The following is a 13,474-nucleotide window of genomic DNA, read 5'->3' on the forward strand; positions in this document are numbered from 1 at the left end:
CTACTTACAAACACTGCCATAAACTAGAGGAATATAACACTTCTATTAATAAACATGACCTGAACTCAGTGTAAGAATACCTTCCTAGCAAATACCTTTGTATTTAGAATATGTAGGTGGTAATACCTAAGGCTTCAGGAAAAAACACAGGAAGAACAACTTTGGTAAAACACAAAAACTTAGCGTTTCTTGTAATCTAGCAATTAGAAATATAGAAAGAAGAAGATGCAAAATGCAAATGCTTGTACTGAATGAAAGTTTTCCTGCAGCTGTACATTTTACCTGTTATGTTGTCAGACTGTTCTTAATTAGAAGGAGAGAGGATCTTGCCTGTAAAACCAGAGTTTAACAATTTACAGGTAATCATGCTCCAGGTGTATAAAAAATTTCTACTGGATAGTGTGGTAAACTAGTATATTGGAATGTAATATTTTTTGAGGTACCAAAGAAAGATTTCCAAGTGTGAGGCCAAAAAAAGTAACAATTAAAACTTAAAAAAAATAATGGAGAAGTTATGTTTTGTTTCTACTTTGTTTTATAGCGAAGCTTCCTGGGCTGTACAACTTTTAGAGTAGGAGACCTGGTAAAGTCAAAGGAGCAACAGTTGACCCTTACCCTCAGGTAAGTGTTTTCCTCTGTTGTAAAACATGTTGAGTTAATAACTTAGGACATTTCACATCCAAAAAGCAACAAAGCTGGTGAAGGGTCTAGAGAACAAGTCCTGAGGAGTGGCTGAGGGAACTGGGGTTGTTTAGCCTGGAGAAAAGGAGGCTGAGGGTAGACCTTATTGCTCTTTACCAACTACCTGAAAGAAGGTTGTAACGAGGGAGGTTTTGGTATCTTCTCCCAAATAACAAGTGACAGGACAAGAGGAAATGGCCTCAGGTTGCACCAGGGGAGGTTCAGATTGGATATTAGGAAAGATTTCTTCACCAAAAGGGTTGTTAAGTACTGGAACAGGCTGCCCAGGGAAGTAGTTGAGTCACAGTCCCTGGGGCTATTTAAAAGATGTTTCAATGTGGCACTTAGGGATATGGTTTAGTGGTGGATTTGGCAGTGTTCTGTTTATGGTGGAACTTGATGATCTTAAAGATCTTTTCCAACCCAAGTGATTCTACAATTCTATGATTGCTGCTTGACTGTGTTTGAAACTCCATATTACTTCAGGTATATTAAACGTCAACTTGAAGTGCTTCTATTTCTACCATGCACAAAGTCAAAATGAAATAACAATTCCTTAAGCTGGAGCTTGCCGTGTGTAAGATTAGAAGACACTGGCACAGGTTGCCTAAGGAAGTTGTGGATGCTCCATCCCTGGCAGTGTTCAAGACCAGGTTGGATGGAGCCTTGAGCAACCTGGTCTAGTGGGAGGTGTCCCTACCATGGCAAGGGTTTGGAACTAGATGATCTTTAAAGTCCCTTCCAACCCAAACCATTCTATGATTCTATGAATAAGTTTTTGGTATGATAACCTGTGGAAGAATTGCAGGGAACTTGAAGTAGGGGATGTTCTTTCAAAGTTTCATTTAGAAAGAGGCATAAGGTTCTCTGTTTCATTTGATGTGTGTGGTTTAAAGAATTAATGCTCTACAGTTTGCTTGTTTGGTTACAAGGCATATTTAAAGACAGTGGACCTAATGACTCAAGGTTTCTTTCATGTGATATTGGTCACAGTCTCCTAAACTCATTGTTATATGCAGCTGAACTTAAATGGCAGTGGGGTGGTGATGTACAACTCTAGTGATACAAGGTACAGAGCTGCAGGAGGCTTGGAGCCAGTATTCAAAAACTAGGGTTGGGCTGAACAGATATTTCTTAGAGCTGTGCACTGGAAGAAAATACTTCAGTTTTCACTCCTGGTACTGACTTGCATGGCTTAAGATGTATCAAGATACAAATCAGAACTTTTTGAAGGTTAGGGGAAATCTTTTGCGTGGTGATTTTCAGAATGAATTCATTGGATTTCGTATAGGTCAGGGATTTTGTTGAGCTGATTTTTGCAAGCACAATGGAAGCTTGTTCGGGATTAGTGGGTGGGCACAGGAACTGCCCAAAGGAGGAAAGAAGCTGTAACTAGGAAAATGGAGACACTGGTATATGTTCTGCCTGGGATAGTGTACATAGGTGCTGCAGAAAAGTTGTGTTACATTCTTCTATCTTGTGTGCATGAAGCCAGCCTTGACTTGGCTGAAGGCCCAAGCTATGACCCATTCAGCAATGTTGTGGTACTGTCACTGTGTCAAGGACGCTGCATTTTTTTGAAACAGAAACTTCTTGAAGTATTTTGGGTTTATTACTGCACCTGCCTTCCTATTATAACAATAGTAGTGTCATTTACAGGGCAAAATTAATAAAATGCCTTCATTTTGATTTCTCCGAAACACAGAAACTGCCATGCCTGAAAAGCAGATGACTTTGTTTTCTAACAAACAAAACCAATCAGTTAAAATGTGAACTGACTACTCTCTATGGAAATGCATGGCTAGGTAAACACCTACCAACTTAGAGTTTGTAAGACTCTGTTCTTACAGAATTTCAAGTTATCTCAAGTTCTTTGGGATAAAATTTGCCTCTCTGATTGACATATTGGAAACTTGATCTGAAAGAATGCCTCTGACAGCTGCCATAATAATTGACAGAATGTAAAGTTTCAGGGAACTTTGAAAAGAATAAGCATTTTGTATCTAACCCTTCTAATTTGTAAACAAAAAATTCAGATGGATAACTAATAAGCAATAGATGACAGATTGCCAGGTTAGTTTCGTCTGAACCTCTAAGCCTTTTCAGATTTTATTTTAATTAGTATTTTTAATCTTGTATGTATTCTTTGTGCAGCTGACAGTTGAAGACAAATATTCTAATGATTCAAATTAACTTACAGAGACATGAAATGGTAGGGTTTAGTTGGTGTAATTTTTTTTTTTTTTTTAAGAAGAATATCCTAACCTTTTAAATGTGGGATTGTTTCCTGATTATGGCTATTCAGCAGCACAAAATCGGTAGAAATTATCCACATTTCTTCAATGGCAGTTTAACCAGAGCAGTCTTGTAATCTAAACTTGCTTTCCGCCAATTGCCCTATTATCATTTCTACCCCTCAGGAGGACTGGAGATATACCAAGAGCCTTGTCAGAGCATGCAATTCTGTTTAATTCTTGTTGATGTACTTTGGATGGGAGTTTACCAGGGAGTGCCTGCGATTGAGATACTCCTTTGTTTTTTCTGAAGTAGAGATTTAAGGATCCAGAAATAAGCTCTGTGATGTGCCCTGTAAATATTGGTAATTATAGAACTAGAGACTTGGGATTTCGGTTTCCAATATGAAATTTATAAAAATGGAAGTACCTTCTATAGGCTTAAATGTTTTATTTTGCAATGGTAATGCAATGCCAGTTGCTTCCAGCTTTCTCAGAGGGTTGTGATGATGAACAGGATAAAGTGGGCTATTGAATAAAACAAAAGCCATATTCAGTATCAGAATATTTCTTAATATTGACTATATGTTGCAGTGTGTCCAATTTAAAAAAAAAAAAAAAAGCAAGCATGCATCCTCTTTTCTTTTTAAATAAGACTTAGGTATACTGATTGCTATTGTAGTAATTAATACTTCTTTTTTAGTTGATTTACAGTTTAAGTTCAGTTTAGAGGATCTTTTTTGCCATGCCTTTCTTTTAAGAAGAGCGTAATGTGGTTTTTTTGCTTGTTTGAGGTCTGTGGCCTTTTGCAAAGGGCTAGCAATTAGTACTTCCATTAGCTGCTTCCCTGTGGTGGTAGTTTGTCCTCTTTCCAGGAAGGTCCTCTTTAGCTTGGGTGATTTTGGTATAATTTCCAGTGAATGACATGTAAGAAGCAGCAAAGGAAGAAGATAATAGTTCCCTCTGTAAAAACAAGGTCTGTCTGTCTGAGATGCTCCTCTTAGTAGACAGTACAAAAGTGTAAGTAGGCTACTTCAATATGAAATTAGGGTAATATCAATACCACTTGGATCCTTTGCCCTCTGTAAGCAGGAACTTTATTGCGATGGAGCCAGCCATACAAAAACAAGAACTAGGCTGGAGTGCATGAATTATACAGATCATCTGAGAGAATGTGCCTGTGGATGTCTGTCAATTATGTACTATATAGACTTTCTTTAAACATGTGACTGTACTTGACCTCTTGGACAATATCTATTTGTCTTATCAATCAGCTTTTTTTATCTGTCTTATTTTCATTAGTCTTGGGCAGGACCAAACCTATTTCCTTTAAATAAAGGAGATAAACCATAGTTATTTTTAAAAAATAACTCCAAGACTCCATTAAAGACAGTCCTCCCCACTTGCGTGCCTCCTAAAACTGTCCTCCAAGCACATTATACTTCAGGGGGCCAGAAGACATGTAACTGCACTTCAGTGGTAGTTCCATTTGCAATGTTTATCTAACTAGAGAGAATTTGAAAGCAGCACACTAATTTTTGCAGTCGTTTACATATGCATAACTTCCTTAGCAAATGATGACTATAAAATACTATATACTATATATATTGGTTTTCCCTATTAAAATTCAGTAAAAGTCTGCCTGCAACTAGTTTTATGTGGTCTCCATCCTGAAATTTTCTTTGCTGCTTCATGTCATGTCATCCACCCAGGAAGCAGGTGAAAAACGGCTTGGCTTTGTAAGCCAGGCAAATCTCCCTGACAGTTGAGGTGAAACTTGTTTTGACGTGCACCTTAATCAGCAGTACATTGAAATCATGAAAACTGAGGAGGAATTGAACAGCACAAAGCTTTGTTTGTTTACCTTAGAAGGCAACAGAATGTTATTTACCATCGGACTTGTTTAAAAATGGTATTGATTGCAACAGGCTCCACTGTGAATTCACAGAATAAACATTTATATGCAAGTACAATAGTCTTGTGCTTTCACATTTCAAAAATATATTGCATCAGTGGAGAAAATAACTTTGTAACAATCTGTATGTTAATCTGTACTAATCGCATCTATTGTGTATTATGCTTTGGAGAAAGGGGCTGCTTGCTAGACTGAAAGCCATACAGTTTGCTTTTCAGGCAGTCAGTTATTTATGATTAACTCAGCTATGCAAATACACAGTCTGCTTCTCTTTTTCTTTGTATTCTTGAGCCTTTTTTTTTTTTTTTTTTTTTTGAAGAAAGGTATGGCCATGGGAACCAATTAGCAGGCCTAAATTTGCATATTCAACATGCAGCAACAAGACTTGATGAGAACAGTGTTGGAGGCAAATGGCTGCTATTCTCAGTCCATCTAGCTCACTTGATTTTCCACCACTAGCTTGTTACCTTCTTTCTCTCTGGATGCCTAGGTCAACTTTTTTACCTCCAGAGGTTTTAAGGTGGGCACATATTACTGCTGCTTGTGGTGGTGCTGGCTAGCTCCTTCCCTCATGTTTGAGACACTGGCCTGGTCATCCTTAAGGACTTGGGATCATAAGAAAATCCATGTGTATAATAAACTTTAATTTTAGAAGCATTACTAAGTAATTGTGATTTTAAACCTGAGCAGATTTCGTGGCAGCTTCAGAAGTCTCTGGGTTTGGCTCAGCGAGTAGAACAATAATGTTGCTTTTAACACTGATAGAAGTATTTTTTTTTAAAGTTCAAAACATAATTTCGCTCAGAATCACCTCCGCGAGGTTCATCAGAAGATGGGTCCTTGGTGACTCCAGCTTAGGTGAGTGCAGTCTGTCACAGGCTTATGGCTGTGGTAGGTGGAGTGAGTACTGCAAAATGCAGTCATATTGGACTGAATGGTTAGGGACAGGCTAAAACTTTGCCAGCTTTCTACCGAAGCCTGTGTCCAATGACACTGGATTCTAAATCTGGTTTAGAGATCACTCTTCTAACACTTTGTCTCCTTTTCATTGATCACATTCAAAATGCAGAAGCTCCGTGGACAGATATCGGGTGATTGGTGCTCCTTGACCCAGGCTGCTAAAAAAAAAATATCAACAGTTTTCAGCCCCATAAGCCAGCTAGAGTTTGAGCCAGTTATGGGCTTCTTCATATTGATGCTTTTTTTAATTTTTATTGCTGTGTTTCCCATCCCCACTGTCTCTGTGCAGGTTTGTCAAGATACAGTCCTTTGTCCTGTGGGTCTATAATGTCTCTTGTCTCGTGTAAGCAATTTGATGCAGGGACAGTCTTCCCTGCACAAGCTTTTCAGCTTTATTAAACTACAGCAAATAAGCTGATTCTATCCTAATGCATGATGAAGTATCCTAAAACCAATTAATTATTCTCCTGATGCTCTGTTGAACAGTGTGTATGTGTGAGATTGTCTCTTCCCGTCTGTCCAGGCAAATGGCATGAAGTGTATACATATGTGTGTGTGCACATGCGCAATACTGTTTCTGTTAATGCAAAGTAAATTTTATGTTATTTAAGTGTGATCTCTAGGCTTTTTTTATTTTTCCCACTGCATCACTTCTGTTTCTCACTTTTAATTTTCTTTCAAGTGATATTTTAATCTCTTGATGTTGCTTGAAAGTTTTAAATGCATGACATGTCTGTTGTTTGAAGACTCTGATGCACCAGTGGTATTTTAAATTCACAGTGTCTGACACGGCTAATGATGGTTTCTCCCTGGACATTTATAGAGCTCTTTGTTGATTTGTGTTCCTAGTAGCATTCAAAAGAAATTTTGGGGTTTTTTTGGTTTTAAATTCTGTTTTCATATTTTTCATGTGGAAACATAAGAGAAATGGAGGAAGGAGTACAACTACCATGCAACAATCCCATTGCTAAGTTTTATTCTTGTTGCATTATCTTCTCTTGCAGATACTGCATGTTTCAGATTGTAATATTATATATGTATTAGACCACAACAGGAGTGATTTTGAGAAGAAAATAATTGAAAAAATTGATATAAAGTGAAATTAGATCAGTCATGTTTTTTAAATATGTATGGAGAAAGCTTCCAAATACATGTTGCTACTCTTGCAGGTAAGCAGTGCAGTGCTTGCTGCAGTACTGAGCAGCCTCTAATTAACAGCAACAAGGGGGAGTATTTAGTATTCTAAAGAAAGGGAGACAAGGACTGAGAAAGCGTAACTGACATTTCCATTTTTATTTTGTTTTACTCGAGCAACATGCCTCGTTGGCTTGTATCAGTTCATTTGCAAACTGAGCTCTGTTTTGACCAACATTTGTTTATACTATTAATTTACCCTAATGTAATTTTAAATCACATCTGGTTTATGTAGGTCTGTCTTAGACTTGTAGGCCTCTTTGGCCTAAGAAATATGTGTTCCCTAAAAAAATGATGGGTAGGATTTTAGTACTGGAAGTCAACAGAATGCAATGTTTTCCTTTCAGACCAGGATACCAGCAAAGTGCTGTTGCATACTTAAGTCAGCCTGGTAATGAGATCATGTACTTGACACTTTGACTAGGACATGTTAAGCTGTTGAAAAATTTTCAGCCTTATAGACACACATTTACTCTGATTTTTAAAGGCATATGGGATTCGCTAACATCTGTTGTATTCCCCCCTTTCTCCTTGGCTCCTGTAGTCCATTTGTTGAGGTAGTCTAGTTCGCGTGCTGGTTTGGCACAGGAAGGAGAAAACAAATGAAGTCAAATCACTAAGCTGTAGCAACTCAGGGTAATGTTCTTCATTTAGAAGACACTTCAGCTTTTTCATGCATTTCAAAATTATTATGCATTTTTGCTCAGAAACCCCTTTGGACATTGAACCCTTCTTCCTCATTCCTTTTCTTTTGTGTACTTTGTTAATTAATGTAGCCTCCTTTGGTTGCAAGGCTATCTGGAATTGGTTCATTTTTAATCGTTCCTTTATTTTATTGTCAGTAGTTAATTTGGCTTAGAGCAAATAAAGTAGTGACATGTGTAAAATATGAAGAATTATGTGTATTTTGCAAGGTTTTATGTAAGAACATATTTAATTTGTGTAGTTGCAAGATGAGTGTATTCTACTGAGCTGTGTATTAAAGCATAATGGCTTGCAACCAAAATAATTATTTAAATTTGAAGCTTAGGGGTAGCTTTATTTTGGGGCTTGAGTGTAAAGTATGGAAGTTTTGATTTAGCGTGATAAATAAGTACCCATGCCTGAAAAGACTAAAGTGTGTGCTTAACTTTAGTCAGTGTAAAGAGCTGGCATACTCTGACTTAATTAAGTCCTTATGCTGCATGCAGAAACACAAACTGTGTAAATTTTTGGGAGCTCAATGCAGAGACAAGGTCCTCTCGCCTGAGCAGAGGCGAGTACTCTGGGAAAGCCAGTGCATGGCAGAAGGCCGCACGGCAAAGCTGAGCTGGGCCTGCCCTGCCAGAGAGCGGGAGACGATGCGTGTCGGTGCTGCCGGAGGCAGTGGGGGTTGGCTTAGAGCCCTTCTGCATCCCTCTGTGTGGTACCACGCCCTGCCCGCCAGTGTACTGGTTCTTGGACTGCAGGCTTTCTCCTGGTTGGTGACATGGGGAAAAGGGTGTATGGGGGATTTTTCCTTCCTTTGATAATGTAATATGAGGCCTAGTTTTTGAAGTTCTGGAAGGGTGTCTCTGTGGACGGGGGTTTTGATGTTTTCTTGCAGCAAGGATGGCCCTGGGAATGGAACAGTTTTTAATGGAAACACTTTTCCAATATTACTCTTTCTGAAAGTAGTTTTTTTTCTTTTCTATTGCCAGCCCTCTGGTCCCTCTTCTATGTATTCCTTTGTCCTGCTTCATCAGTTTTCATCTGAGATGATGCATGATATTGCCCCAAACCCATTTATTTTCATTCTTCTTCCTCCCTGTGCTTTTGCAATTCTGCTAAACTTATTCTCGTCATTTCCTTTTGCCGATTTTTGCTTGGTGGCTGTTGTTATACTTTCCTCATTATTATTAAATGATCTGTTACCCTTCTTTCCTTCCTTTCAAAAAATCCAGCTGTTCAGAATAAGCCAGGGGAGGTAGACTGTGCCATTAACCTCGGTGTTTTGCTATCAGTAAAAGCTGAAAAGGCATTCATTATCTTTCTGGTGTTTAAATGCTTGTTTCTTCGAAAAGGTGAAAAGGTCATGAGCAGTACTCTTTTTTTTTTTTTTTTTTTTTGAGATGTAAATCTGAATTGCTATTTATTTTTGCTTAATTGGAAGTAAACTATCCGTGGAGATGATAATAAAGGAATTCACCTGGAACTATATATCATCTTCTCCCACATAGTTAAAGAAATGGGACTGATTCTGAGTAATTACTCTACAGAGGGACTACAAAAGGAAAAGTGATGTTCAGATTAGTTTCGTTATTTTGCTTTAGCACGACATTTATTAATACACTGAGTATGTCCTTTCTTCAGATTATGTCAGGAAACAAAGCAGTGTAATCTGCCGTGAGACTGCAGGTCTTAAGTGGGGTATTGGTGCAATGTTACAGCCCTTTTTCTGATGGTCCACAGAGAAAATAATGTCTAGAATGAAAACTTGGCAATGTTTGTGGATTCTTCCACTATTTATAGCACTTACCTATGAAAACTTTCATTGATATAAAGAATTTGGAGAAAATACAGTATGCCTTGTTGTTAACATTTGCTTTATGATTGTAAATAATGGGTTTAATACAGGTGAGTACAGCTACGCAGAGTGGAGAGGGGACTAAATATTTACTGGTGATATTTTTACTGAAGGAGTGTGATGCTGCAGATGACCCAATGTTATGGGTTTTTTTTCCCAGGACTTCTGATGGTGGAAAGACAGTTGGTACCATTGAAGTCAATCTTGTGAAGATGGGAGAGCTACAGGATGGGGAAACGGACCACATCGCAACAGAAGCCCAGGATCAAAAGGTAGAAGCTCAGTTCATTGCACAAAGCTAGAGTGATCAGCTGTACTGATGCCTAAATTACCAATTCCAAATTGGGTTAAGGACTTAATTGAAAATTTCTGGAACAAAGTATTATGTACACTTAATCTACCTAAACTAAAAATAGATTTTCTTGAAAATGTACAGAGTAATACTCTATCCTCATCTTCCTAGTCCCTCCCCTTCTTTAGGAAAAAGCTGATTTTGACCTCAGCTGACCATATTTAATCACTCCTGAACAAAAAACTGTCCATAGAGACACCCTAAATCTGACTTATTTTTCCCTTGGACAGTTCCTCTGTCTTCCGCCCTTGAAGTCATGTTCACATGGATTTTTATGTGCAACCGTGCCACAATACTGAAAATCTAGAAAGAATGACAGACAGGCAAGCTAAAGAAGACGTGAATCCCCTTGCAAAGGGGCAGGTTCAGCTACATTTCATGGGAACACGCAATGGTGGGGAAAATCAATGGGCGGGGAAGATAGTGCAGCGATGGTGCCTCAGAGTGCTAGCATAGGGCAGTGTTGACCAGAGGATGTGTGTAGGGATTCTGAGTTGTGTTTATGATGTGGGACAAGAGGAAGGACAGAAGGGCTCAGAAAGAGCAAAAAATGCTCTTAAGTAGGCAGGTTGTCACAGGCAAAAGCAGTGGTGACGAGCTGGAGATATGGGGGGAGTGGATTTGAGAGGAATGGAGAACCAAAGGAGAGAGGGTGGAACAGATGGGCTTCCTCTGTGATGACAAGAGGTTTGGGCTTGGGAGAGATTCAGAAATGACTGCTCAGAACGAGGAAATCAAGGTTTGCAGTTAGTAAAAATTTCTTTTTAACTGGGTCCCTGACTTATGGCAACTGACATAACTGTACAGAGTTACCAACTCCTGATATCTCTGCCTCTGCAGCCCCATTTTCACTGGCAGAATATTTGCAGCCCTAATACTATGGTATACTGCTATACACTATGATGTATTCACTTTATTAATGAAAAAAACTAGTTTTAGATAATGCTATATGGGAATGTAAAATTAAGGACTGCATTTTTTTGTTTGGAAGTAACATGTAAGAATGTATTTTTGGAGAAGAGGGCATTGTTCTGAATATCTTTTCTGCTTAGCCAAAACAGTTTGCTTTTGGGCCAAACTCTGAGGATAGATTTTACACTTATTTTTTTCACCATTCTTCTCAAAGGACTTCAATGCCCTTTTAAAACAATGGACTGTGGGACCAGTTCCAAAGAAGCCAACAAACACTGTCAAACCTTTCTGGTTTTGTACTTTGAAACTTCTGCAAGATAAGCAACATGAACTGTTTTTCAGCCTTCTCTTTCATTTCGCTTTTCTTCCATTTCAACATGTACAATGAGTCTTCTGACAAGTATTTGAGGCGTTATTAATGAGTTGTGTCTAGCTTGCAGGAGCCAGAAGGCTTTAATAGCATCTTTCTAGGGGGTTCTAATACTTGTCAAGAAAGACAAGCCTTGTGACAGCTGTATTTTTTGTGGTCTTTAAAGGAGTCTTTAGTTTTTATGGATTAGTTGTATCATGGAGTCTTGGTTTATATGTTCATAGTGAGGAAGCGATTGTGAGAATGTAGAGTTATTTAATTACTTCAAAGAAGTAAGTTCTGAACTAGGTTTGCTAACTCATTGATAAACTATGTGCAGTGGAATTCATCATGGAAGAGTAAGGTGATAGTTAAATTCAATCTGAGATATCAGCTGGTAGAGAGTATATCATGTCTTGGTCTTTGCTTCAAACTCTGCAACAGAACATCTAGAAACTGGGGAAGCCCTGGGAACAGAGCTCCTTATCACCTTTAGAGCCTATCAGTTTTTTTTTCTGACTTAGGGGAGGAGCAGCATTAAAAATATACTTCCTAGTACAGCAGTTGATTTTTCCCTAAACTTTTTATACTTTTATACACTAATCTTATAAAAGAAATATTCCAATTCACTTGTATAGCAAATTGCTTTAATCACAAATAGAGAGCACAATTTGAAGACTTTGTGGTTCCTGCTTTTCCCTTGTTTAATAATTCACGGAGTGCTTTCTGACACTGTGCATGTGAAAGCTGCCTTGTCAAACCTCTCTGAAAGCACATAGCTTATCAAAAATTACTTTAACCTCTACCACTGTATTGGTAGGAAGCCTTTTTTTATGGATTATTATGGAATTTTTATGGTTTATTATGGAATAGCTGATGATATTTTGCCATTTTCTCTGCTATAATTGGAAGAGAAGTATGAAGAGAAAAATGTAAATTATAATTAAGGGTTGGGAAGTTATATTATCAATGATGTTTTTCAGTCTGACACAAACTGCAATGAATTTCCGTATGACACCTCAATGTTTTACATTTGTGGTTGCATTTCTTTTGTAGTGTGCATTGGTTCGTGAATGTACAGCCACTGAAGGCATAAGTGGTAAAGACAACTCGCCTTCATTAAATGCAGGTAAGTATTCTAACAACCATAAAAGATGACTGTTGCAACACTATGTTAGATCTTGAAGAAATCACAAAGATTTGGGTCAGAGCTCTTGAAAAGGTTCCTCAAATGATGCACAGATTTTTAAGTTTAATGTTTTGTGCTTTATCCATATCTGACAGTATCATTTTACTCAGAAACGTGAGGAAAACTTTCAGAAATGTATGTCAATTATGCTTTCTGAAATACTGCTAAAATCTCCCACTCCTACATCTTTACCATTCGATGATTTTCGAGACTGTCAGTGACTTCAGTGGGCATGGAATGAACCTCATAAGTTTTTGTCATGTCATTGCATGACATTCCGTTAAAGTAATTATGCATTATTTGTAACTGAATACCCTGGAAAATTAATCTCTTTCATAGATTATGAAGTGGCAATTTCAGTTGGATCTGGAAGCTGTATGTCCTAAAATGAAGGAAGCTGTTGGCAAGGCATTCTCAGTTCTGGGTCAACTCTGGGCTTGACTGTACAGTGTTGAACTAGATCTATTTCTCTTTCATTATACTGAGAAATATTACATGCTGATATGCTGGACCATAAAAGTTTTATTAGCCTAAGTTTATGAATCTCCATTACTCTGCAGTAACAATGTCAGAAATAAGTTATATTGGTCATCTGAAACCACAGGGCTGTCAAAAATTCTGTGTATTTGCTGCGTACAGTTGAGGAGAAATGTTACTGAAGTTTTAAAACCTTTACTGAAACTTTTTCATATGACCCTACTGATAGGACAGACTTATTAGACTGGCTTTGCAGTCTGAAGGAAGCACTAGAAACCTACAAAAAATGGGTTTTTACATGAGTGGATGGATGCTCTAGTTTTTTTCTGTGATTTGTTGAGACTAGATCAGAAGCAGGGAAAAATTTCTTCTTCAGAACTGCCATTTCTTTTCATCAGTTCAATGTGGGACTAGATATGTGGAAAAGATATTCACTGAGAATTACTAAATGCACAGGAACTACATCTATCTCCGGAAATTCCTCAACTGAAAATAGCTGGAGGTGGGGAGACTATCTTGCATCTCTAGGTATCTATTTATGGCTCTTCTTGGAGACAAGACACAGAGCTAGTTGAATGATTTGGTCTAACACAGTGCAGCCATTCTTGGATTCTAATTCTGTATGTCATCCAGATAAGTGGGTCTTAAAGAAATTACATTAATGTT

At 38.0% G+C, this 13,474-nt stretch overlaps 1 protein-coding gene across 8 annotated transcripts in view; it reads left to right on the plus strand.

The window, feature by feature from the left end:
• INPP4B (inositol polyphosphate-4-phosphatase type II B) overlaps positions 1 to 13,474 on the plus strand; it is a 198,709-nt gene that overhangs the window by 73,780 nt on the left and 111,455 nt on the right. For 4 of the 8 annotated variants that reach the window (XM_086464575.1, XM_086464578.1, XM_086464576.1 and 1 more), the window contains exons 1-2: positions 9,742 to 9,801; positions 12,199 to 12,271. In XM_086464575.1, coding sequence (XP_086320701.1) covers positions 9,742 to 9,801; positions 12,199 to 12,271 — 133 coding nt within the window. Of the gene's footprint in view, positions 1 to 541; positions 622 to 9,689; positions 9,802 to 12,198; positions 12,272 to 13,474 lie in introns of those variants that run through there. The other 4 variants (XM_086464572.1, XM_086464571.1, XM_086464570.1 and 1 more) reach the window with 2 other exon arrangements.

This window comes from Leptosomus discolor, chromosome 4 (genome assembly GCF_034619465.1).
Source record: "Leptosomus discolor isolate bLepDis1 chromosome 4, bLepDis1.hap2, whole genome shotgun sequence".
Taxonomy (NCBI): Eukaryota; Metazoa; Chordata; class Aves; order Leptosomiformes; family Leptosomidae; genus Leptosomus; species Leptosomus discolor.